General features: G+C 58.0%; 1 protein-coding gene across 3 annotated transcripts in view; it reads right to left on the reverse strand.

The window, feature by feature from the left end:
• Positions 1-1,285: 1,285 nt before the first annotated feature.
• OTUD7A (OTU deubiquitinase 7A) overlaps positions 1,286-24,813 on the reverse strand; it is a 119,604-nt gene continuing 96,076 nt past the window's right edge. For all 3 annotated transcript variants that reach the window (XM_055141294.1, XM_055141293.1, XM_055141295.1), the window contains 9 exons: positions 24,335-24,550; positions 16,536-16,637; positions 14,676-14,803; positions 14,055-14,167; positions 10,427-10,554; positions 9,799-9,948; positions 6,656-6,770; positions 6,362-6,446; positions 1,286-4,368 (listed from right to left, as the gene is read on the reverse strand). In XM_055141294.1, the coding sequence (XP_054997269.1) occupies positions 2,872-4,368; positions 6,362-6,446; positions 6,656-6,770; positions 9,799-9,948; positions 10,427-10,554; positions 14,055-14,167; positions 14,676-14,803; positions 16,536-16,637; positions 24,335-24,550 (2,534 nt within the window). In that variant the 3' untranslated portion in view covers positions 1,286-2,871. The remainder of the gene's footprint in view (positions 4,369-6,361; positions 6,447-6,655; positions 6,771-9,798; positions 9,949-10,426; positions 10,555-14,054; positions 14,168-14,675; positions 14,804-16,535; positions 16,638-24,334; positions 24,551-24,813) is intronic.

The raw sequence follows: 24,813 nt of genomic DNA on the forward strand, positions 1-24,813 counted from the left end.
AGGGCAGTCGGGTCCTTCAGGAGCCAGCACCAGCCGCCAGGAGGCGCGCTGACGCCTAACATTGTCTGGGGGCTGGCGGGGGTCAGTGGCTCTCATCTTGGAAAGGGTACTGTGAACGAGGTGGACACGCAGGGACGGTGGCCTCACCTATCAAAGCACCTGGTGACCACGTGAAAAAAGAGAAGTGCTGTCCAAGTTTGGGAAATGTGAGGTGGCTGGTTTATTTTTTTTATTTTAAAGGGTTCTGGAATTCTCACGAGCACAGATTCATCTACTTACTTGTTTTGGGGCCACACCCGGTGATGCTCAGGGTTTATTCCTGGCTCCGCACTCAGGAATCACTCCTGATGGTGTTCAGGGGACCATATAGGATGAAGGAGAGCGACACTGGGTCAGCAGCAGCATACAGGGCAAGCGCCCTCCTACTGTCCTATCTCTCTAGGCCAGGTGGCTGTTTTAATGTACAAAAATCAGAAAAAAAAGTCAAGTTTATTTTTTGTGACCTCCTGGGCTCCTGGGCTCAGGTCTGAAGTGCTCAATTTGTTTTGCCCAGAGGCACTCTCCCTTTTGGCAGCTGCATGCGAAGTATTACTTCCTGTGGTCTCAAACCTGGAGAAGCAGTTGGAGAAACTGCCACAAACCCTCTCTCCATGAGATTTTTTTTTGGGGGGGTCACATCTGGCAATGCTCAGGGTTTCCTCCTGGTTCTGCACTCAGGGATCACTCCTGGTGGGGCTCAGAGATAGAACCTGGGTCGGTTGTATGCAAAGCAAGCACCCTCTCCACTGTACTGTCTCTCTGGCATATGAGATGTTAAAAAAAAAGTGGCCCCTCAGTAACAAAACCCCAGAAATATGAGGGGATCTCAGGGATGTGTTAATGACCACACAAAGAAAGTTTAGTTCAACTTTTGGACTGTCAACTTAAACTTTCCTACGTTTGATCTTATTTCTTATTTCATCACATAGTTGCACTATCACCTGTGCTCCCCCAATTTTAAAACAATACCAGCTCAATTTAAAACAAACATCACATAAAAATGGTCTCGCCCATATATTTTCCTATTTGCAAACAACGACAACAACAAAAACCAAAACCCAAACTGAAACAAAAAACACCCAAACCGCCAAAATCCTATCCTAAAATCTTCCGTGATTATGTGCTGGAACTTGGCGCTGGAGGGGCTCAGGGGAACGAGGTGGCCCTGACATGAAACTGGAACTCAGGACGCAAAAGCTGACCAGCTGTGGGAGATCTGAAAAGCTCAAAGCAAAGACTCACAGCAGATATGCAAATTAGTTTATTGTCATTCTTCAAACAAGTAAAAAAAAAATTCCCCTCCCTGTAATATTTTCCTGTTTACTGACATTTGTTGCTCTTCACCTGGGGAGGACATGGATTCTTTCTGCTGGAGGGAGATGGTCTCCCTGCATTTTCTGAGGGTAACCCTGAAAGCAAAGTTGGATATGGGATCCTTTTAAGGGGGGGCTGAGGGGGGCGCATCTGGAACTGGAGGCTCGCCCAGGCAGGAAAGGATTCTTTTGCTAGTAAGGATTCCGCCCATCTTACTGGCTTCTTGGCAACAAGATTAGTAAGGCAGGTGGAGCTCCGTGCCAGGCCCAGTACAGCATCTCCAGAGGTAATCTTGGAAAAATGAGACTATCTCTCAGAGCTGCTCACAGAGGGTAGCTAAGGACGCGCGCGCGCGCGCGCGCACACACACACACACACACACACACACACACACACACACACACACACACTTTTTTCCCTCAAAAAATGTCAGAGGCACCAAAAAAAAAAAATTGGGGGAGGGGAGGGTCCGCTCCGCTCCTTAGGGGGTGGGTCATCCCCTTGTCCCCTTCAAATGTTAGGGGACTTCTTAGGATCAACTCTGCTGCGCCTGGGGGCCCCACGAGAGTGGCCTCCCCGGACCTGGCAGAACCCAGACAGTGGAGGTGGGGGGGCTCGTCCGGAGTGGTCCTCAGCACCTTCCCTTGGGAAGAAGCACTGACCCGATTCCAAGTAGCCTGGAAAAGAGAGTTTGGGGAGGGGTTCCACAGTGACAAAGGGTAAGCTCCGGTGGGCACCCAGGGACATCACCGCGTCCTCGGGGCGGTGGCTCCCAGGAGGACCGGAGCTGGCTGCTCTTCAAGGAGCCCGTTCAGAACCTGGTTTCTGGGGGCACCCGAAGTAGGCCCGCACAGGGAGACGCCGAGGTAGGTTGTCCGGGACACCCTGTCGGTGGACGCCCGCGGCCGCTCTGGCAGTGTGGACGGTACTCGAGCCGAGGGGCACGGTGAAGGAGGAGGTTTGGCTTCTGAGACGGGGTGGAAGAGATTCGCCCCAGAGGACAACGGGAGGGGGGGGGCGCTGCGTGGGTGAGGCCTGGGGCTGGGGCAGGAGGGGGGAAAAGTGAAAAGAACAAAAAAAGCCAGGGAAAAGAAAAAGCATGTAAAACACTCCCTTCTAAAAACAAGGGGCTGCAAATTTCTTTATTTCTCGTTATCGAGGAACAAAAATACTCTAGTGATGGCTATTGGGTTTCCTTCCCCGGGGACGGGAGGCGGCGGGTGCTGGCTGGCACGCACCCCCGCGGCCAACCACAGCACGACTGAAATCCTGGCCTTCTGCTACCTGAGAGGCGTCGGTGGCGGTTCAGGCACCAGGAGGGGACGTTGGCGCAAAGACCCGTCCACCGCACTGGCAGACGGAGTCGCCGGCCGATGCACCCGGGCGTTGTAGAAAAGACACCGACATAATATTCGGGCGCGAGATCATGTGTGTGTGTATGTGTGGGGCTGGGCAGAGAGCGAGGGAGGGGGCCGGCCTGCCCCACCACACCCCGCCACACCCCGCCCCGCGGCGCGCTCACGGCCGCGCCCCGCGCGCCTCGCGCCGCCGCCGCAGCTCCTCGCGGTAGCAGTAGGAGCAGTAGTGCTCGGTCTCGGCGCGCCCGTAGAAGGCGCAGTTTTCCCGTTGGCAGCGCCGCTGGGCCGGGCTGGGGCTGGGGCCGGAGCCGGGCCCGGGCCCGGGGCCGCCTCCACCGCTGGCCCGGGCACACTCAGCGTTCGAGCGGCCGGCGGGCGGCGCGTCGGCGTCGGCGAACTCCAGGCCGTCGCGCGCGCCGAAGCCGTGGCTGTAGGTCTGCGACTTGGCGTCGCTTGGGGTCCCCGCGCGCGCCAGCGACTCCACCGTGTTGACCGTGCGCAGGGCGGCGGCGGCGGCGCGCGCGGGGCTGTAGCTCTGCGACGCCAGCGAGCGGTTCTGCTGCGGGTACGTGGCGCACGGGCGTAGCGCCCCGACTGCCGGCGCGCACGCCTCGTCCCGGGCGCCCGCCGCCTGCACGTGGATGACGCTTTGGCGGCCTGGGAGTGGCGGGGGGCTGCGGCCGGGGGCGCTCAACGCCGCCGCCGCACGCCGTACGCTTGGGGACCCCCCGCCTCCGGCCAGCGCCGCCGTGGTGGCCCGCGCCGTGCGCCCGCCTGCCGGCCCGGGGCTCGGCCGGTCCTTGAACTTGAGCACCAGCTGCGTGGGCTGCCCGGACTGCGGCGGCGGTGGCAGCAGGGGCGGGGCCGGGGAGGCGCGCTCGGAACCCCCGGGCGCGCCGTCGTGGTCGGGCCGGCGCGGAGCGCGCTTGGCCGCCGCTGGGGCCGCACTGGCCGCGGCGGCGGCGGCGGCGGCGTCGCGGCGCCGCTGCTCCTGCTCGGCGCTGAAGCGCTCCTGCGCGCTGGTCAGGTAGTAGCCGATCATTTCTTCGTGGAACTGGTGCCGGTGGCTGGTGAGCAGTAGGCCGGCGAAGATAAACTTGCGCTCGCCCTGCATGGCGGCGCGTAGGATGTTGAGGCTGAGCTTGACGTCCGTGCTGTACTTCCAGGAGTCGCCCCGCGGCCCGCCGCCCTTGTCGGCCGGCGCCGCGCCCACCGCCTTGTCCGTGGGCGACGGCGTGGTCTTCTCCGACGGCGACGTGCCCGTGGACGCACCCGAGTCCTCCTTGCTGCCCTTGCGCGCTTTTGTCTTCTTGTCTTTGGCGCGCTCGGGCGCGTCGCCGCCGCCTCCGTTCTTACCGTTGGCCGAGTTGGTGCGGCCCATCTTGCCGTGCACCAGGCCGCCTAGGCCGCCCATGTTCTTCTTCAGCTTGATGCCCAGCGTCTTGCTGAAGCTGCCCAGCTTGTTGGCCACGGAGTCCGCACGCGTCTTGTCCTTGTCCTTGCGCTGCCGCTCTCTCTCCTTGTCTTTGCCCGCCTTGCCGTTGGTGCTGTTGGAGCTGCTGCAGACTGACTCGCGGTCCGAGTCCAGAGAGTCGGCCAGGGACTGCACGTCTTCCCCTGCCGAGGCCGTCGGCGACTCGGGCTGCGCCAGAGGGGCCTGCGGGAGGAGGAAGCACGGATGGGGTTAGACGGCAGCGGCCCCCACATGGGGGAAGGGTGGGGGCGCACGGACCCCGCTCCAGCCTGCTCCATTGGCCTCTTTAGGGAACGCAAGTTGCCGGCTTCCAGGTTCCGTGTTCTGCCACGTGCTTAGGTGAAACTCTTTTTCACCCCAGGCAGGGCCCACGCTGGGGATCATGCCCTAGATTGGGCAGTGACACCCTCTCCCCTGGCCCCATTTTACTCCAGGCTGCTTCCTCAAGCTACCACCTGGAGAACTATGAGGCAGATTCTGAAATAGCGGGCTGGCCTCCGGTGGCGGTCGGGAGGACGCAAGGGCCATGTCTGCAGGCACTGCGGGTTAGGCCCACTGGCCCCCACTGCCCCCCCCCCCCCACTACAGCAAGGCTTTAGGGGAGCTGAAAAAATGGAAATGAGGGGGCTAGAGCCTGCCTCCCTGCCACTGCTGGTCTCAGAGAGACCCCCTGGCTCCCCTTTTCACTTTTGCTTTCCTTTCTCCCACCAGGCGTCAGACAAGGGGGAACTTCTCTCACCAGGACCCCCGAAACTGCCTTCTCCCACCCTGGTTGGATGCAGAAGGAGCCAAAGAGCTCAGGGAAGCCAGGGACCCAGAAGGGTCCAAGGTGGAGGACGGGGTTCCAGGGACAGGGGCAGGGCACACCACCAAGCTAAAAGGGGCTTTGCCAGATTTTTATCAATTATTTTGGTTTGGGGGCTACACCCGGCAATGCTCAGGGATCCTGGCTCTGTGCTCAGGAGATCAAAGGGGCATCGATGGCAGAGATCGAACGCCTGCCCCGCTCTACTCTTGCCCGGGCTGTGCTGGAATTATTTTTGCCCAAGTGCCTGCTCTGATGTGGGGGGGGGTCACTGTTGTCAGCTGGGGTGCCCCCCACGTCTCCTGATGCTGGATCTCTGGCTGCTGCATCCCCCTCCCCCTCCCCGCGAGGGTGGGGCACACTCTGGGCAGTTCAAAGTCCAGTGGGAGGCCTGCTGGTATCCTCAGCAAGCCATGAGGACCGAGGCAGAGCGCGGCCGGGTGCGGGGTTACACGCACAGCCGGGCGCACCATGTCTGTGCTGGGTCTCCACCCCTTGCGAGGGCAGGAGGGGCGTTCAGGGAGCTATGCAGCAAAGTTTGCATGCGGGAGTGCAGTGGTCCATCCAGAGGGAGGCTCCCACCCCAAGCACTGAGCAGGGACTAGGCACCTCAAAGCAAAAACCGAAACCCAGGGGCCAGAGCGAGAGTCCGGTGGGGAGGGTGTTTGCATTCCACAGGGTTCCCCAGCACCCCCAGGAGTAACCCCTGAGCACTGCCGGGTGTGACCCCCAAAGCCAAAAACAAGCAAAGAAAACCCAAACCAATCAAATTCCTCAGTGAGCACCCGGGATAAACTTTGCCTGAAGGACTCCAGGTTAGATCCCTCCCCCAGGGGTGGGGTGCCCTCATCAAAAGAAAAAAGAAAATTCCTTAAGAGCTCAACTCCCCTGCAGTGCAAACTGTAAACTGGGCACCTGGGGAAAAGCCCCAACATTTGAAAGCCAATGAAGTCCTCATGGAATCCACAACTGCCACAAGGGCCATTCTTTAGCCTCGGGTAGGGGGTGGGTGGGTCCCTCTGCCCCTCCCCCTCCAGCAGGGGATTGAGGGATATGGGGGCTCCAGCCCTCCAAGGGCCAGTCCCACCACCCTCACAGCGGCTAGTTCATTCCTCGGCCCACTTGCTCCAACCTGGGCAGATGACCTGGGATTGTCTGGGGAGGGGGATTTCTTCCTTCCTTCTGGGGAGGGGGATTCTTCCTTCCCTTCTGGAGAAAATAATGCAGAAACAGAAGAAATAAAACCCCAAACCACAACAAAAAAATCCCAGCAGCCCTTGAGCACACCCATTCCAGGGCCCGAGGGGGGGTCCCCTCTCCTCTGCTGCGCCCCTTCCCCCCCCCCCCCGTGGGTCCCCCACCCCTGCTCACCCTCGTCTCCGACGGGATCCGGATCCACGTCACGTTCATGTAGCTGTGCAGGAAGCTCAGCTTGGCCTCCAAAGACAGGATGAGGCTGGAGGGAGAGCAGCAGGCGTATGGGCCAGGGCCAGGGCGTGGGCGCACGCACCACCCCGCACTCTGCACTCCCTCGCCGGGGACACCTGCAGCAGCAGGGCCACCAGCTCGGCACCTGCACGGAACCTCCCATGGAAGCCCCGCCCCACCCACTGGCTGTAGGTTGGGCCACCTCGGAGGGAGGGCACTGGGGGCCCGGGCACTCACTGCGCCAGCCTGGCGTTGTCCTTGTCATCTTTATCCCACTCCCATTCCTTGCCCGGGTCCACCGCGAAGTGCAGGGGCAGCAGCTTATGCTCGGAATCGGTCAGAGGGATGACGGCTGTGGCAGGAGAGAGGCAGGGTTGCTTCTGACCCACGGGGCCAGCACTCCCGGGACGGCCAGACCCGACCCAGGATGGACACACCCCAATGGACAGACAGACAGGTCCCTGGGATCCAAGTGTGCTCCATCCAAGGACCTGGGCGATTTTGCACGCGGCTGATCTGGGTTCGATCCCAGAACCACATATGATCCCTGAGCTTGGAGCTAGGAGGTGGCCCTGAGCACCTATGGGTGTGGCCTATGAACAAAAACACCCATCCATAAGAATGCCCCTCCTGGGGTGCCACTGAAGGCATGCATTTTGGACACCACCACTGCCAACAGTTCTTGGGGCGTTGGGCTTTTTGGCAGCAAAGGCCCTCATGGCCGCCTCAGTTTCCCCCAGCATGCATCTGCAGGATGGGGACCATGCGCAGGGCCCTGCACCCCCACATCCCTGGGGCTCTTGCCTCTGGCCTGGGTACTGCTGGCTGAGAGCAAACGGCTTAATGCCAACGCCCCCGTCCTGCCCCCCCCTCCCCCGTAAAGGGGTGCGGTGCTCTGAGGCCCGACAGAGCAATGGAGGTTCCAGGAGGGGCAGAAGGCTGGGGGGATCTGAGTGCGGGGGCCTGGGAGAACAGCGCTCTGGGAACCCAGCAGGGAGGACGCTGGCCTTGCATGCCACCGACAGGGGTTCATTCGATCTCTGGCATCCTGTATGGTCCCCTTAGCCCCACCAGGAGTGATCCCTGAGCAGAGAGTCAGGAGTCAGTCCTGAGCACCGCTGTGGCCCCCCAACCAAACCTAACCAAACCAAAACAAAAACAATAAGGAGACAGTGCCCCCTGCTGGGAGCTCCAGCAGCCGCATCCATCACGTGGCCTTGCAGGGTTCCTCTGCCCCACCGGCCTGGGAGACAGATGTGGCCCTTTCACAGACAGGGCGGTGGGCTGATTTTGTGGGGCAAAGGATCCAGTAAGTTTGAGACCTGACCCTCCCCCCTCTGCCTGGCCCGAATGCTGGGGCGACCTCCATCCCACATTCCCCCTGTTCCCTCCCATCCCCAGGCACTGTCTACTCCAGGTGTCTTTCCCCAGAATTCCCAGCCAGGGTGCCAGGACACCAACGAAAAGGAAGCAAATGAACGAGTGAGCGAATAACTGAAAAATCAGACAGATGCAGGAATGTCTCCCCCGTGATCTTCCTAAGGAAACTTCGACCCCACCCGACTCGGTGCTGCCCTCTAGTGTTACTAGAAAGAAAAGGTGTGTGAGTCCCGTAGGTAAGACCCTTGCCTTGTACAGGGCACCCCAGGTTCGACCCCTGGTACAGAGCCAGGAGTATGCCCTGCGCACAGCTGGGCGTGGCCCCCAAACAAGACAAAATAGTGCGCGATGCAGCTGCATTTGTGGCCGCGCGACATCTGCAAGCTCTACAGCACAGCCGTCCCGGTAGGAGCATGCACTGGGATGGCATGTGATGCAGAAGCCAAGCAATCCGACTAATGCAGGCATGGACCAGAAGGCCAAATAACAGCAGCCCAGCAGACCCTCGGACAACGACTTAATGGCCCTGGGCGGAGACACAATTTCCACCCATTTTCTTCTACTGAAGTATGTATTTTTGGTCATTCTGTTAGCCATTTCGTGGTAACAAATAATAAAATAAATGACCGTGGGAGCAGGCTTGAAGGTGGGTTGGGAAAATGGGGACAGTGGTGGAAGGAAGGTGACAGTGGTGGTGGGATTGGAATACTGAAATCCTGTAACAAATCACCACGAACAACTGTGTAAACCACCACAGTGTTTAAATAAAGTGGAGAGAAAAAAAAACCCAAGCGGTGCATAAAATGCCCTCAGCTTCCCAAGTCAGGGAGACACAGCAGGGTGTGGGGGTCCTGTCTGACCAGGGCGGGGCTCCCTGCGCTGCCCTCTGTGTAGAGAGGTCAGGGGCTTCGTGGCTGGTCTCCCCTGCCCCTGGTTCCGGATGGCCCCACTGAGCATACGCTGTGTTTGGTCACTGACCCTCATCAGGGGTCTGGCCCCCTTGGGTGTCGGTGAGGGTTGCTCACACCCTTGAGAGCCCAACTGGAGTCCAGCATTTCTCCACGGGGAACCCATGACCCCTGGCGACCTCTAGAGCATTTCTGGGAGGGGGACACAGGCAAAGATACTGTGTAAAAGGGGGGATCATAGCCCTGAGACTGAGGGAGGGTCACAGGAAGGGAGCAAGGCCAGAAGGGGTTCACCATTTGGAAAAGGTTGAGAAATACTGTGCTAGGAATGGGTCATCTCCACCAGTGAGACCCCAGTGTTCGGTGGCTTGGGGGTGGGGGTGGGGGGTCACTTGGAAAAACCCGAAATCCAGGTTCCAGCCACTGCCTCGTGCAGCGTGGGCAAGATTGCCCTCTGCTGGCCAAGGTCCAGAACTGTAAGGGCTTATTTTAATTTCATTTCGTTTCTCTGAATTATGTTTGACTTTTGGGCCACACCCGGCTGTGCTCAGGTCTGCCTCCTGGCTCTGTGCTCTGGGATCACTCCTGGCCATGCTTGGGGGATCCTATGAGAAGCCAGGGACTGAGCCCGAGGTGGCCGTGTGCAAGGCAAGTGCTGTGCTACCTCAGGCCTCTATTTTTATCTTACAAGCCCTTCCTGTCCTTTGCTGTGTGGTGGTGGGCTGGGGTGGGAGTGGGGGTGGCAGCTTGCACACTTGGCCACGGCGGCATCAGGGCTGCACACTTTTGCTGAGGCCTGGGAGGTGGCATTCTGCCGAGGTGCTGGAGACCCCAAACGGTCGGGCTGCCGGGACTGCCCTGAACTTTTGTGTGTGGCATGGGCTCCAACTCAGGGCCTCACGCCTGCAAGCATGAGGGGGTCGCTTCGGGGGACGTGTGCGCTGGGGTTCCTTCCAGGCCCTCCTCCTGCAAGGCGGAGCTCCAGCTACGAGGCCCCGCAGGCCTCCCGGACACACTTGAGAAAGGCGCCTCTGAGTGTGCTGGGCGTCCCCCCGCCCCGCCCCACTCCCATCCCTCCTGCCCTGCACCTACCTTGTTCTCGCTGCTGGTCCCGCTGCTCCATGGACACCAGGGCCGAGAAGTGCGCCTGGTCGTAGGCGAGAACCAGGGGCGAGCAGTGGCATCTGTTGGGAGGCACCTCCAAGGGCAGGTAGATGCCCCCGAACGGGATGGGCGCGAACGCTGTGGGCGCAAGCGGGTGTGAGGCGGGAGGCGGCCCGGGTCCCCGCAGGTGAGGGGCTGGGTCAGCTGGACCCACGTCCTGTGGGTTTCCAGGGGACACCCCCATCTCCTGGGCCTTAGTGCGTTTCCCTGTACCCCAGTAGGGGGCGCCACCACCACCACCACCAGGAAAGGCTGGCCCTGGGCAGTTAGCAACCATAGATCTGTGGGCCGCCTGGAGGCTGTGCCTCTGGGGTGCCTCTATTGTTTTTGGGGTGCTCAGGGAAGCTGAGCACCTGGATCTCGGCTGAGCAGCGTGGATGGACCTGCACTCAGCCCTGCTATGCTGCGGGGTCTGTCCACGATGGGGACAGCAGGGAAGTGGGAAGCCCTTGGGTGGCCCCGACCCTCCCTCACTGCCACCGGGACAGGGAGGTCTGGACACCAGCTGCCATGGCCGCCTGGGGGGGACACCTCAGTCTCTCGGGGTGCAGCTCACCTTCCCCGCCCGAGTCCCGCAGCATCGTGTCAGCCACCACCACGATGGGCCGGCGCAGGATGTGTGCGAGCACAAACACGTGGAACTCCTCCAGGCTCTCGTAGACGGGGTCCTCTGCGCTGCCCACACTGCGGGGTGGAGCGGGAGGGGGAAAGGGAGGGAGGAGAAGAGAGGGGGAGAGAGGAAGAGAGGGAGAGAGATGGAGAGGGGGAGAGGGAAAGAGGAAAGCAGGGAGGGAGAGAGCGAAGAAAGGAGAGGGGGGAGGGAGGAAGAGAGGGAGGGAGAGGGAGGGAGGGAGGGAGACAGGTGGTGAGGACGGGGCGGGACTGTGGGGCATCTCTGTCCCTCTCTCCCCTGGGCCCACAGCCCTGGGGCCCAGTGGGGAGCATCTGCCCCTGCACCTGGGGCTGTGGGGGGCCCGGCTCTCCCGCCCCCAAGGCCAGCACTCCAGGGCCGGCTACTCAGCGCCCACCAGACCAGCTACCAATGCCCGAGGCCCAAGCTGGCTCTCCTGGCGCTTGATTCAGCGCTTCGCCCAGAAAGCCGGCAACCCCAGTGACTGCTGCTGCAATCACTGTTTCTTGGGGGGGGGGACGTGGACACCCCGTGGCAGCTGGCAGAGAGGCTGCCCAGCTAGACTTGGGAGCTGGGCTGAGCCCGCGGTCCTGCAGGGGGCGCTCTCCTGCCGCTCCACTGCTCTCCGGGGTTCTGAAACCCACCCAGCCCGGACAGGCCTTCCAGGCTCTTGGCAGACACGGGTCCGGGTCCATTTCAAAGCTAGGCCGCCGCAGGCTTGGCCAGCATTCGCGTGGTGCTGGGGGTGAGGCTGTGCATGCTGGTGGGGGCCGGGAACGTCTGCGCAGAATTTCCAGATGAAGGGTCGAGGTGGTCCCTCCTTCCTTCTGGGGGACACCCCCATTGCCACTGCAGCTCCCCCGTGAGAGCAGAGCCCACTTTCTACCTGGGGGAGGGGCACCAACAACCGTTTCTCCACCCCTTTGCAGAGGTCCCGACAGGGTCTTTGCAACAGGGGAGCGGCCTCTGTGGCCGATTCTGGCTTTGGATCTGGAAGCGGAGGATCCTGGGGAGTCTGTCCGGCAGGTCCGGGCTTGCCGGCTGTGTCCAAGTCACTGGGTCACTGAGAGATTCCAGTGGCCGAGGGGGACTTGCCTGCCCCGCACCTGGCAGGCCCAAATGGCAGCAGAGGGCTCAGGCACTAGGGCAGGGAGGGGGAGGGAGAGCAGTCTGCCTGCCCGCACAGACACGGCCAGGCAGGCTCTCCCTCCTCTGTTCCTCGCTGCTGCTGCCGCTGACGCTGTCACCGTGGCTGGAATTGCACCCCTGCCTGTTGCTCCTGCACTCGGCAGCCCTGTCCGCTGGGCTGGCATTTGTTTAGTTGTGCTGTGTACATGGGGGTCACTCATTTTTTTTCTTTTAGTTCCCATTTACTTTTATTTAAAACACCCTTTTAATGGCATCACTGTGAGCTAGACCCTTACAAAGCTGTTCACGATTAGGCTTCAGTCATACAGTGTTCCAACACCCATCCCTCCACCAGTGCACATGGGGACACTTCCCACTATCAGTGGGCCCAGTGTCCCTCCCGTTACCCCCCGCCCAGCCTGCCTCTATGGCAGGTGCTTTCCCTCTTCTCTCTCTCTCTCTCTCCCCTTTTGGGCATTGTGGTTTGCAATACTGATACTGAAAGGTTATTAGGAATATCCCTCTACCTATCTTTATTTTTTCTTTAAATTTATTTTTTCTGTTTGTCACACCTTGCAGTGTCAGGGGTTACTCCTGGATCTGCTCTCAGGAATTACTCCTGGTGGTGCTCAAGGGACCATATGGGAAGCTTCGGATCAAACCCGTGGTGGCCGAGTGCAAGTCAAGTACCTTACCTGTTGTACTATCTCTCTGAACCCACCCTTTACAACTTTTAACACTAACTTACTGTTCAGTGTGATCAATCCCAGCTATTATTGTCAAACTGGTCTCTTCTCTATTTTACCTGCCCTCTTGTAATTGATTCCTCTTAGTCTCTGTTTTTATATTAGTTTTCTACTATATAATTTTTACCTGCCACAAATGAATGCAGTCATTCTGTATCTGTCCCTCTCCTTCTGACTCATTTCACTCAGCATGATACTCTCCATGTCCATCCATTTATAAAAAAATTTCATGACTTAGGGGCTGGAGTGATAGCATAGCAGGTAGGGCGTTTGCCTTGCACGCGGCCGACCCGGGTTCAAATCCCAGCATCCCATATGGTTCCCTGAGCACCGCCGGGGGTGATTCCTGAGTGCAGAGCCAGGAGTAACCCCTGTGCATTGCCAGGTGTGACCCAAAACAAAACAAAAAAAAATTTCATGACTTAATTTTTCCTAACAGCTGCGTAATATTCCATTGTGTAGATGTACCACAGTTTCTTTATCCACTTGTCTGTTCTCGGGCACTCAGGTTGTTTCCAGATTCTGGCTATTGTGAATAGTGCTGCAAAGAACATAGACATGCAGATAATGTTTCTGCTGTGTTTTTGGGCCCTCAGGGTATATTCCCAGAAGTGATATTGCTGGGTCAAACGGGAGCTGAATTTCTAGTTTTCTGAGGAATATCCATATTGTTTCCCAGAAAGGCTGGACCAGTTGGCATTCCCAACAGCAATGAATGAGGGTCCCTTTCTCCCCACATCCACGCCAGCACTGGTTTCTCTGCTCTTCTGGACGTGTGCCAGTCTCTGTGGTGTGAGATGATATCTCGTTGTTTCGACTTGCAGCTCCCTGATGATTAGTGACGAAGAGAGCATTTTTCATGTGCCTTTTTGCCATTCAAATCTCTCTGAGAAAGTTTCTGTTCATTTCTTCCACAGGCAGCCTCTCTTAACCGTCACAGCTTATGGCTGTGGTGCTCATACCTGCTCACCAGACGTGGTGCTCACAGGTGCCCACCAGAGGGCACATGTCCCTGGCTGCAGTGTTCACATGTGCCCACCAGAGGGCTCACTTCTCAGCTGTGGTGCTTGCTGGAGGCTGCACCCTTTCTTGTGGTGTTTGCACACATCTGGCTCCAGTGCAGTTGGAAATTCCTCGCATGCCTGGAACTCCAGACAGCATATCTTCCAAGATCATGCTGGGAGCATGTGGGATCCCAGGGACTCGAACTTGTAACTATATACTTGTAAGGCGGGTGCTTTAAGGCCCGGAACTAAGTGATACTTCTGGACCCAACACATTGCCATTCTTACAACGGAAGTCAAATTGCCGGCGAGGGAGTCTTGAGGAGGTGGAGGGACATTTGGAGGTTGGGCCGTGTTGGGGTGGCAAGCCTCCGTCACAACCGGGTGCCCTGCCTGGCAGTGGGGAGACTGCCCCATGCCTTCTCCCCCAGCACGCCCCTCAATCTCAGTGCTTCAGGGGTGAGAACCACAGAGGGTGGTGATGGGGACTCTCGGTTCATGGGGTCCAGTCCTGAGTTGTCTGGGGTCCTGGGGAGCTGACTCTGGGGGGGAGTCTGGGGGCTCCCTGCATTTGGGGGGCTGTGCTCGCCTCCTCACCATCCTTGCTCTGGTCTTGGCCTGGGGTGGGGGGCAGAGAGCTGCAGGGGGAGAAGGGGGGTGTCCCTGGGCACTTACCCGCCTCCCGTGCCACCGTTCTTGCTGAGGTGTGTCCGGGGCTCACTGGACGCCAGTTTTAGCAGCTCTGTCCACTCTCGTTCCCACTCTTCTTCCGTGTACACCAGCCCTGACTGGCCAAAGGGAAGCAGGATTAGGAGGTGACCAGGGGGGCACCTCCAGCCTCTGCACTCAGGGGACCTTCAATGCTCCCCCCGGGGGGCCCCCTCCCCCCAGGCCCCATGGGTGCAGATGGGCTGCCCAAGTCTACCTGACACTGGCCATATTGGTCCGGAACGAGAATGTTCCAGAACATTCCAGAAGACTGACTGCCGTGTATTCCGGGCTGAGGCTGACTGTGTGTGTGTTCAGAGGGAGAGTGCCCGCAGCATTGGGAGACCAGACGATTCTGCTGTGCTGGGGACAGCGGATGCTCCCTGGACCGAGCACTTGGACAGGGGCTCTCACTCAGAGACCAGCCGTGGGGGAATCCATTGGACAGTGGACGTGGGATTTATAACAGGGCAGGAGCGAAGGGTGCGTGGGCTTGGGGCTGGGGTCCGAGCTACTGCAAAGTGGCCTTTCAGAGGTGTGCATGGGGCAGGCGGAATGAGCGTGGACTCTCCACACGGTGGCACCAACCTCCTTGTTCTGCTGTGTCTGCTGCCACCGCCACCTGCGCCTCAGCGCCTCGCGCTCAGCGCCCGTCCGCATCATGCTGCACAGAGCCTTCCTCAGGACCAGGTCCCGGTCGTGAAAGCCCCACATGCCTGCACGGGGAACGCGGGGCGCAGGGACAGACAGAGCATGCGCGTGAGCAGGGCCCCGCCTCCACTGGCCACACACCCCTCACACGTCTATCTGTCCGCCCATCCTTCGCCTGTCCGTCCATCCACCCACTCACTTGCCCTTCTGCCCAACCACCCGTTCACTTGTCACCCTTCCAGACATTCATCCACGTACTTGCCCATCCGTCCACTCATCCTTCATGTGTGCATCTGTCCACCCATCCTTCACATGTCCATTATCCACCCATCCTCCATGTGTCCATCTGTCCACCCATTCACTTGTCCATCTGTAGGATAACATTGGTGTGGCCTTTCTCCTCTGCCGCAGGGAGTTCAGGTTACACCCATCACAGTGCTCCTGAGGTATCCCATTCCCTTGTGCTCTGCTTCCCCTATCTGTTCATCACCTGTATCCCCAAACCTGACCCTGTGATTTGTATGGTCAGATCCTTCTAAGAACTCTGGTTTCTGTATTTGTAAGTGAACTATTGCTTTTCTCTTTCCCTTATGTCCTTTTGCATAGATTACTATTTTTTTTCTTTTTGGGTCACACCGGGCGATGCACAGGGGTTACTCCTGGCTCATGCACTCAGGAATTATTCCTTGCGGTGCTCAGAGGACCATATGGGTTGCTGGGATTTGAACCTGGGTCGGCTGCATGCAAGGCAAACGCCCTACCTGCTGTGCTATTGCTCCAGCCCCCTGCATAGATTACTTTTGAGCAATGTCCTTTTTGTACAGACACAGGAAGACATTTAATGCTATGCTTTTGTAACCTGGGAATTAATGGACTCCGAATACTATTTACTCCTGGGCATCTTCGTATTATTCAACTTGTAAGCCTCAGTTGCCCTTAGTTCCTAGCACCCCAACAGCAGGGTGTCGACCAAAGGACTTGAATGGACCCAAGTTAAGATGTGAGCTACCCTGGCATCAAAAAGGGACAAGTGACATAAAACTTATAAGTTAAGAGCATGGTTGTGGACAAACTCGTCAAGACCCAAAGAGAAACAACTGGATAAGAACCCTGCTAGGATTAGGAAGGACTAATCTGGCCTGAGGACTGTTGTCTGGGATTTAGAGTGAGACGCCCCCAGGAGAGCCACCCTTTAAGCTTAACATATCTCTTATTGTGTTCATACAAAATGGCTGAAAAGATTATTAAGAAGTAAATGTAAGATGATTTTTTAAGTGTATATGGACTAAGGAAAGAAGAAATATGGCTTCAGATGAAGTTCCGCCCTTGAGCGGATCTCCTAGCAGGATGAGATCTTTGTCTTCTCCAGGAGGGATGAGGATGAGAGCTTCCTCCCTGGCTCAGCCCTGCCTCCCCTCACCTTGCCGAGTCCTCCTTTTCAGCATGAGCCCTGGGGTCTCCTTGCCTGGAGTGTGTGAATTCTTCAAGTGTCAGTCCAAGCCCACCTTCTCCAGGAAGTCCTCCGGGACTGCTCCTGGCCCCTGACCTAGAAATTGCCCTCCCTGTTGCTCAAGGTCGGGTCTCCTTCCGGCACAACAGAGCTTTTCTCAGGGGCGTGTGGGGGCACCCCCATGCCTGCCTTCCTGCTGCTGCTAGACAAGAAAGAGTGGGAGCGGGAGGCTCCATCCCCGGAGGCGCCTCCCAGAGCACCGAGGTGCCCGCAACTTCTTTCGCCTCTCTGACCGTGGCCCACCCGCAGGCTGCCGCTCCCCCACCCCGAGCACCCCAGGGTCTTACCCAGTGAGGCGGCATGCAGGAGGCAGTTCCCGTCCCCCGTGGTGGCCAGAGGCAGGAGTCGCTTGCAGCTGGTGCACACGGCCGACCACCAGTTCAGGCGACCTGTAGGGGGGCTGGGTGAGAGCCAGGTCGGCGGGAGGCCCCTCCCCTGGGTGCTCTCGAGCCCCGGCCTTTGGCTGTTTTATTCTCATCTCAAACCCAGGCTTCCCTCTTTCTCCCCTTTCTTTCCTTTGTTTGTGTGGGGGCCAGGGGGGGCCACACCCGGCGGTGCTTGGGGCTGCCTCCTGGCTCTGCACTCAGGGATCACTCCCGGCAGTGCTCGGGAGACCCTATGGAGTGCAGGGCTCGAACCGGGCTAGCCACGTGCAGGCAAGCGCTCTCCCCTGTCCAGCACTCTGGCCCCTCAAGTACAGCTTTTATTTTTCAAATGCGGATTTTAGATCCCTCTAAGATAAGCAGAAAGTGGCCAAACTCTTCCATCTGTTGTCTATTTATTTATTCAGTGCTAGGAGCACACCCAGAGGTACTCATGGCCGTCTCCTGGCTCTGTGCTCAGGGGTGACTTCTGGTGGTGCTCAGGAGACCCTGCAGGCTGCCAGGGATCAACCCGAGTCAGCCCTGGGAGGCAAGTGCCCTCCCGCGGTCCTATGGCTCTGGCCCCTTCCTTGGCCAACCAGATTGGTGGCTTAGTGTGAGAGTCTGAGGCCACAGCATCACCCATTGTGCTCAGGGGTGCCGGGCTTACCCCTGAGACAAGTTTAAGGACATCATGGGGCCCTGGTCAGGGAGCAAGTACAGTGAGCCTCGCACACGCGCTGCATGCAGGAGCTGGGTGGGGGGTAGTTCCCAGCACCAAACCCTGAGCACCGCCAGGTGGGGCCCCAACACCCTCCAACCCTTATGGGGTAGCGCTCGGAGTTAAGAAGCTCTCATGTATGAAGACACGGTTGGTAATAAAGCACGCGTGACCCTACATGTGTCATGAACCAACGTGGCTTCAATGACAAAATCTAAGGCAGTAAGAATTTAGGGGCCAGCAAGCAGGACCACGGGGAAGGCACTGGCCTTGTACACGGCTGACGTGGGTTTGCTTCCCGGCACCCCAGAGGGTCCCCAGAGCCCTGCCAGCAGAGATCCCTGAGCCCAGCTGGGTGTGGCCCCCAACCAAGCCCCTGCCCCCTGAGAATTTTTTCGCATAAGGGGTAGAACTGCTTTCAGGAAACAAATATGAATCAGAGTTTCCCACAGCCTGCGGGCGAGATGGAACATAAGGGACCCCCTCCCCCAGCCCCCAAGCACCTCTGCAGGTCAGAGGTCAGTGGCTGTTAGACGCGACCTGAGGCCCAGGTGGCCCAGGACTCTGCAAACTGCACGTTTCTGCTCCGCACCATTGTCGGGTGACAAATGCAGGATCTACGTTTTAGTGACGCGCTGGTTTTATTAGCCTCGCACTGGGCTGATTCTGAGAGACACCCATGTGAAAAGGAACAGATGAGCACGTGCCATAGGTGACGCTGACAGGCAGAAGTGGGTGTCAATAAGTGGCTGACAAGCCCCCAATTAAGGCTCAGCCAGGGAGGCGGGTGAGGGCCTGCACTGACCGGGAAGGCCTATCGGGTCAGAACCAGACACAACCTGCCTTTCCTCCTGCCTGAAAAGTGGGGGCCCGTCAGAGCTGCTTTGCCATGGGATTTTTGGGTCACACCCGATGATGCCCAAGGGTTCCTCCTAGCTCTGCACTCAGGAATTACTCCTGGCGGTGCTCGGGGGACCCTATGGGATGCTGGGGATCGAGCTGGGGTCGGTCACATGCAAAGCAAATGCCCTCCCCGCTGTGCTACTGCTCCGGCCCAGTCATGGGCTGTTTTCAACACACATGTTGGGGTATGTTAAAGCTGAGGGGGGGTACAAAAGTGGTAGAAAACACTGAGATTTCCCTGCAGGGCTGAGGAGTCGAGAGTGGCCATGAGCCCTGACAGGGTAGCATCACACGCGTCCTGCCCTGGAGTGGTGGGTCAGTGATCTGTAGGAGGACCTGGAGCCTGGTCCCTGGGAGAGCCCTGAGCTGGCATGGGGGCTCCCCAGAGAGTGACACACTGCGGACTCCACTGGTCAGACGACACAGTGGAGGCCGAGAGGGAGGGAGGGAGGGAGGAAGAGAGAGAGAGAGAGAGAGAGCCAGAGCCAGAGAGACAGAGAGAAAGAGACAGAGACAGTGAGACAAAGAGACAGAGACAGTGAGACAAAGAGAACGAGAGAGAGAGGAGTACACCCATCTTTCAGTTCTCTTGCAGATGTGAAAATTCCACAAAGAACCGCCAGGCCAGCGGGTGCTTCCCGCAGCTGACCCCGCAGCTGACCCCGCGGCTGACCCCTCGGGCCTTCCCGGCGCTAGAGGAGCCCTAAGCGGATGTGCTCCCTGTCTCCATCCCGGGCTTAAGCTGGGCTGAGCGTGGGAGCATCTGACCCTGGCAGCGAGGAGTCTCGACTGTCGCAGCTTGGGAGGGGTCTGCGTGGCCTCCATCGCCCCGGAGTGCACAGGCGGGGGCTCCCACCCAGTGACCCGGGAGGGCCGGGGGCTCGGGACTGCTGGTGGGATTCAGTCCTTGTTTCTCTTGCTCCAGGCAGAGCCCACCGCCAGGCCAGCAGGAGTGGCCTTGGGGATGCCCGTCCCGCCCGGGCTGGACTTCTGGGGGGTCTCACTCCGCCTGGCCTCTGCTGGGCCCCTCCTCCATGCCCCCACGCCAGACCCCCCCACTACCCCCTCCCCCACCTCCACACCCCCACGTAACCTACATCTTGCACCCCTCACTCCCTCTCACCCCACACTCCCACCCCTTCCCATGCCCCACCTCAGCCCTCCACACCCCCTCTAATGTCCCATGCCCTTCCACACCCCCGCCATGCCTCCTGCACACCTCCCCACCTCCTCTCACCCTCCCAGACCCCCCACGCTCTCCACCCGCCCCCTCCCCACCCCCACACAAAGTCAGGACACTCCCAAACCATCCCTGACGATAAGGGTTGGGAATCCTTTCCCCTTTGATTAAAAGAGCTAAATTTGGGCTAGAGAAATAGTACAGTGGGGAGGGCGCCGGCCTTGCATGTGGCCGGCCTGGGTTCCATTCCCCCCACCCCCAACCCCTATCCCATATGATGCCCTGAACACTGCCAGGAGTAATCCCTGAGCATCTCTGGGTACTCTGGGTATGGCCCCAAAACAAAAACAAAGAAACAAACAAAAAAGAGCTACATGTGTCTCTTTGACAAAGACCTTGCCTCAGTCTAGAAAGAACAACAATAGCACAAAACTTCTCTAAGAAATATTGTTAACTCCTGACTTGGCTCAGATTTACTTTGGAATTGATTTGTGGCTTGAGGATTCTGAGCCAAGAAATCAACATAAAACTCGGTTATGGGAGAGTAATTTCCCCTGGGATTCTGGCATGAGCAAACACACCTCTCAACAGAGGGCCACACTAAATCGCTACAGATACGCCACAAAATTGCCCTGCTCATAACCGGAGTCACTAACCCAAAGGAACACTGGCAAAGAGACCAAAGTGTAAATCAGCAGTTTATTGATTCTTAGGAACTTGAGGTTAAAAAACGTCCGCTATATAATTATGTTTAATAATTCTTTTTAAATTCTTTTTTTCCCCCATGGGGACAAACCCGGCTATGCTCAGGGCTTACTCCTGGCTCTGTGCTCAGGAGACAGAATCTCTGTGCTCAGGGACTGAATCAGGACGGACCATGTACAAGGTAAGCGCCTTAAGCCCTGTCCCATCTCTCTGCCTAAATTAAAAAAAATAATTTTTCCACATCTGGTGATGCTCAAGCCTTACTCCTGGCTCTGACTCGGGAATTACTCCTAGCAGGGTTTGGGGGACCCGTTGGTCACGTGCAAGGCAAATGTCCTACATGCTGTTTCCAGTCCTTTTTTTTTTTAAAAAAAAAAAAGAATGAAACAAAACACACGGAATAACTTAGAGACAGATCTGGAGAACAAAGGTAGAACTTACATTGAAGAAAACTTAAATTAAAAAAATCTGTATCCATTCAATACCAGAAGAAAAAGAAAAACAGCCCAAGGTAAGTCAGAAGAAATCACACAGAGGGCCTGGAGAGACAGTTGATCCTTGGCACCCCATGGGGTCCTCACAGCACACCAGGAATGATCCCTGGACACCGAGTCAGGAGTCAGCCCCGAGCACCAAATGAGACCCTAAGGATTTTTTTCCCAAGCAAGGCAGAGAAATAAACCCACAGATTGAGTAAGTCTAAGATATCTCAAACAAGAAAAATGATGTGAATCTGTGCATTGAAACTGCAGAATATGAGGCAGAGAGGAAAGAAGGAGAAAGGTTGAGGAGTAGCGTCCACGGGCTTCTGAGTGGACACTGTGGGCCACAGAAGCCCATGGAATGACAACCTCAATGGACAATAGGGGGTCGGGGCACAACTCAAAGGACGGGACTCAAGCTGTGCACACATGAGGTCCAAGGTCAGCCCCTGGCACCACCTGGCCCCTGAGCATCACCAGGGTTTGGCCCTGGGGGTGTCCAGCACTGCTGGGCTCCAGCATCTGCTACGTCACCAGGCCAGGCCACTGAAACAATTCACCGGGTTTCTATTACCAGGACTGACCCCCGAATCCCCTGAGCTTTGTCTGAGAGGTCCTCTAAAGAAAATAAAAAAGGCCACTATGCAATGCCCAAGATACAGGGGCCAGCAGAAATGATTTTCAGAAGTGGGGCATTGTGTGTGTGTGTGTATGTATGTGTGTGTGTGTGTGTGTGTATGTGTGTGTGTGTGTAACAAAGACATTTTCAGATGAATAAGATCGGAGAGGGTCCATCGAGAGTGTGGAAGGCTGAACTTCACGCAGGGGAGAGGAGCGCCGAGGAACAGAGACAGTGGAAGCACAGTGCGTGGCAGGGAGCGCCAACCACATGTACACGTGCGGGTGTCTGCTGAGATATAAAAGGCCTGGGAGTCAAATGAATGACGGTGACATCGGAGTCAGGAGGCGCCTGAAACGAAACGAGTGAAAGGGCCCCTGTGGCTGGGCTGGGTGGGGGGAAGCTGATGATTAATTGAGGATGTGATTCATCAATGTGCTATTTTGAGGGCTGCCTCTTAATGACGGGAAGGGAGCCTCAAATGCCCGACCGAGGAGGGGCGGAGGGAAGCGCCTCACGCGTCTCGCTGACGCCATGGCTTGGAGAGAGGGGCCTGTCACGCAGAACGGGGACGAGCTGTGGGCACGTTGGAAAAACAAACGCACTGATGTTAAGACCGAATCGAGTACACAGCGTGTACACTTAAAGCACAGAGCCACAGAGATGCTAACGGCACAGTCTGGCAAAGGCGACATCAGGCACTTTCTGACTGAAAGGGACAGGGGGTCTCCACAGATGAGACCAATGGCAAGGGACAGGGCGCTGGCAGAGTGAAAAAGATCCTCTTTCTATAGCTCGTGAGCCGATTCACGAAGAAGAAGAGAACTTTAGTTGCCGCCTTTACCAACGTGGCCTGAGATTTACAGAGGACAGAGACCCATTAAGATGAAAGGGGCTATGGGCAAGGGCACCATCTTTATGGGAAATGCATCCCTCGAAGGGACGGAAAGAGCAAATAGCAAGCGAACACTCAGGCTTGAGACCTCCAGGTCTTCTCAGTTATAGTCCAGGTGGGTGGATTCTAGACCGCATGGGTGCCACCCGCCCCTCAGTGGGACAAGAGTCATCTGTGACTGAGCTCCCGTGAGGTCCTGCCTGGGGCGAGGACGGCTCCCTCTGCTCTCTCCTCTCGCCTCCTCTCTCTCTTCCTCCATCCCTCTATATCTCTATCTCCCCTCCCTCCCCCTCTCTCTCCCATCTGCCACCCTTTCTCTCTCTCTCTCCAATCCTTGTTTCTCCAACCTTCTCCCCACTGTTCACTGCTGAATTTCAATCACAGCGGTGGGGAGCCAAGCCCCGGAGGGAGAAGGGCGGGGCCAGAGCTGTCTCAGAGTACTGGGCGGCTAAACCAGAGCTTCCACAGCTCCTTCTCGTTGGAGCGTCTCAAGTTCCTTTTCCCACTCCTGGTAACAGGGCAAGGCCAGGCCGCAGTGACGCGGGCCAAGGGCACTGGAGGGGCCTGAGGGGTCCCGGAGGGTTTGTGAGACTCAGCAGGCAGCGAATGGGAGCCAGCTCCATCTCAGCCTTTCCCCGACCTATTCCCCCCGTGGCCACTCCTGTCCACCAATGCCCTGGTCCCCTGGCTGAGAAACATGCTTGGAAGGAACCAGGTGCTGGAGTGTGTGTGTGTGTGTGTGTGTGTGTGTGTGTGTGTGTGTGTGTGAATGTAAGTGTGTATGAGGATACACATGAGTGTGTCACTGTGTATGTGTGAGTGTGTTGTGTGAATGTGACCTGTGTAAATGTGAGAGTGTGTGTGTGTGTACATGAATGGGTGTGCATGCAGTGTGAGCATGTGGGTGTTTATGTGAATGTGTGACTGCAACTATCTGCATGTGTGAATGAATGTGACTGTGTGACAGTGTATGTGTGTGCGTGTGTCGATGTGAGTGCATATGTGTGTGATGAGTGTGCGTACGTCACTGTGTGTGTCTCCGTGTAATTGTGTGTGTGCACTGTGAGTGTGTGATGAGTTACTGTCACTGTGTGAGTCTGTGTGTGTGCACTGTGAATGTGTGGGTGCTTATGTGAGTGTGTGTGTGTGTGACTGTGTGTGTGAGAGCTTGTGTGTGAGCGTGTCTGCGTGTAAGCTCCTCCTCAGGAAATCGGAGGCTTTGCTCCCAATCTCTGCGCCACCTCCCCGCCCCCTAGCTCTGGCTCAGGCTGCAGCTGGCACCCCACATTGCTCACAGCTGAGTTGGGGAGCCAGGTGACAAGCTCATCCCTGCCCACGCCAGCCTTCGCCCACTCTGCTGCTCCCACCCTCATCCCTCGCCCAGTGGACGCCACGTCACAAGCTTCACGGGACTCCTGGACTCTGCTGCTGGGGGCTCCCCGGGGCCCTCAATCTGCATGGAACGGGCCGCATTCTTGGGCGCAGGCTTGAGCCTTCTCCTTGGGCGCAGCCAGGACGCAGCCAAGAACCTGCAGTGCCCGAGTGGCTTAGCTGGGTCTTCCTGCCTCTGCCCAACCTCCCCTAAACACAACCTGCCTCTGAAACGTCGCCTCTGCCAGGGCGGCTGGGCCCAGCTAGGCCCCCTTCTCTGGTGGGGTCGAGGGGGCACACAGCAGGCTGTGGAGGGGCCCAGAGTCTCCCCCAAAGCCCCCAAGATGGGGTTGTGCGAGGCTTCACGCAGCAGCTTACTGGGGGCTTCTGCCACCGTGAGGGCTGGGGCTCCTGCTAGTGCATGTCTGGGCAGAACAGGCACCTGGGGGTGGGGGGGGCAGCTTTCCCTGCCCAGGCAGCAGGGCCGGACCCGAGGGCTTCCCCGGCCCCGTGTGGAGGATGTGGCAGCCTCCCCCGCCCTCCCAGCGTCATCCCTATGGGGATACCAGTGGGAGCAAAAGGAAAAGGAGGGGATGAACGTCACCGTGAAGGCCCTGGGCACTGGGCACCAAGGGCTGAGCCGTACGACCATCTCTGCAGCCGGGGCTTACCCAGGGCCACAAGCGACAGGTCTGCTCTGTGCCCCCAGTGCCCTCCACCTCCTTTTCTAGACACACCTGGGAAGAAAGGGGCAGCGTGGGAGGTGCCCACCTGCCTGGCCAGCGCCACGTCCATGGCGCTGAGCTGGGGGAAGGCTCCCAGGTGCCCGGCCAGGCGCCCGCACTCACCCGCCTGCTCCAGCGCCGCCATGGTGGCCTGCTCGATCAGATCCCGCTCGATGAAGCTGCGGAAGTCCTCGCTGTACACACTCAGGTCGGGCAGCTGGAAGGTGTAGATGGGCATCTCCAGCGGGAACTCGCTGCTGCACTCGCTCGCCACGTGCGAGCGTGCCAGGGACACGATGGCTGAGCTGGCGTGGGAGATGCCCCGGGAAAGGCGCTTCTCTGCGGGGAGAGGGGGCAGGATGCGGGCGACTCTGAGTGTGTACACACATGCGTGACATGCACATGACGGGGGCACACATGTGACGTACACATGGTTGGGGGCACACGTATGACATGTACATGGCCATGGTGCACACATGTGACATGTGACATGCACATGGCCAGAAGCACACATGTGACACACACAGCCAAGGAGCACACATGTGCAATGCACACAGCTAGCACACATGTGACATACACACGGCCTTGGTGCACACACATGA

Source organism: Sorex araneus, chromosome 6 (genome assembly GCF_027595985.1).
Source record: "Sorex araneus isolate mSorAra2 chromosome 6, mSorAra2.pri, whole genome shotgun sequence".
NCBI lineage: Eukaryota > Metazoa > Chordata > Mammalia > Eulipotyphla > Soricidae > Sorex > Sorex araneus.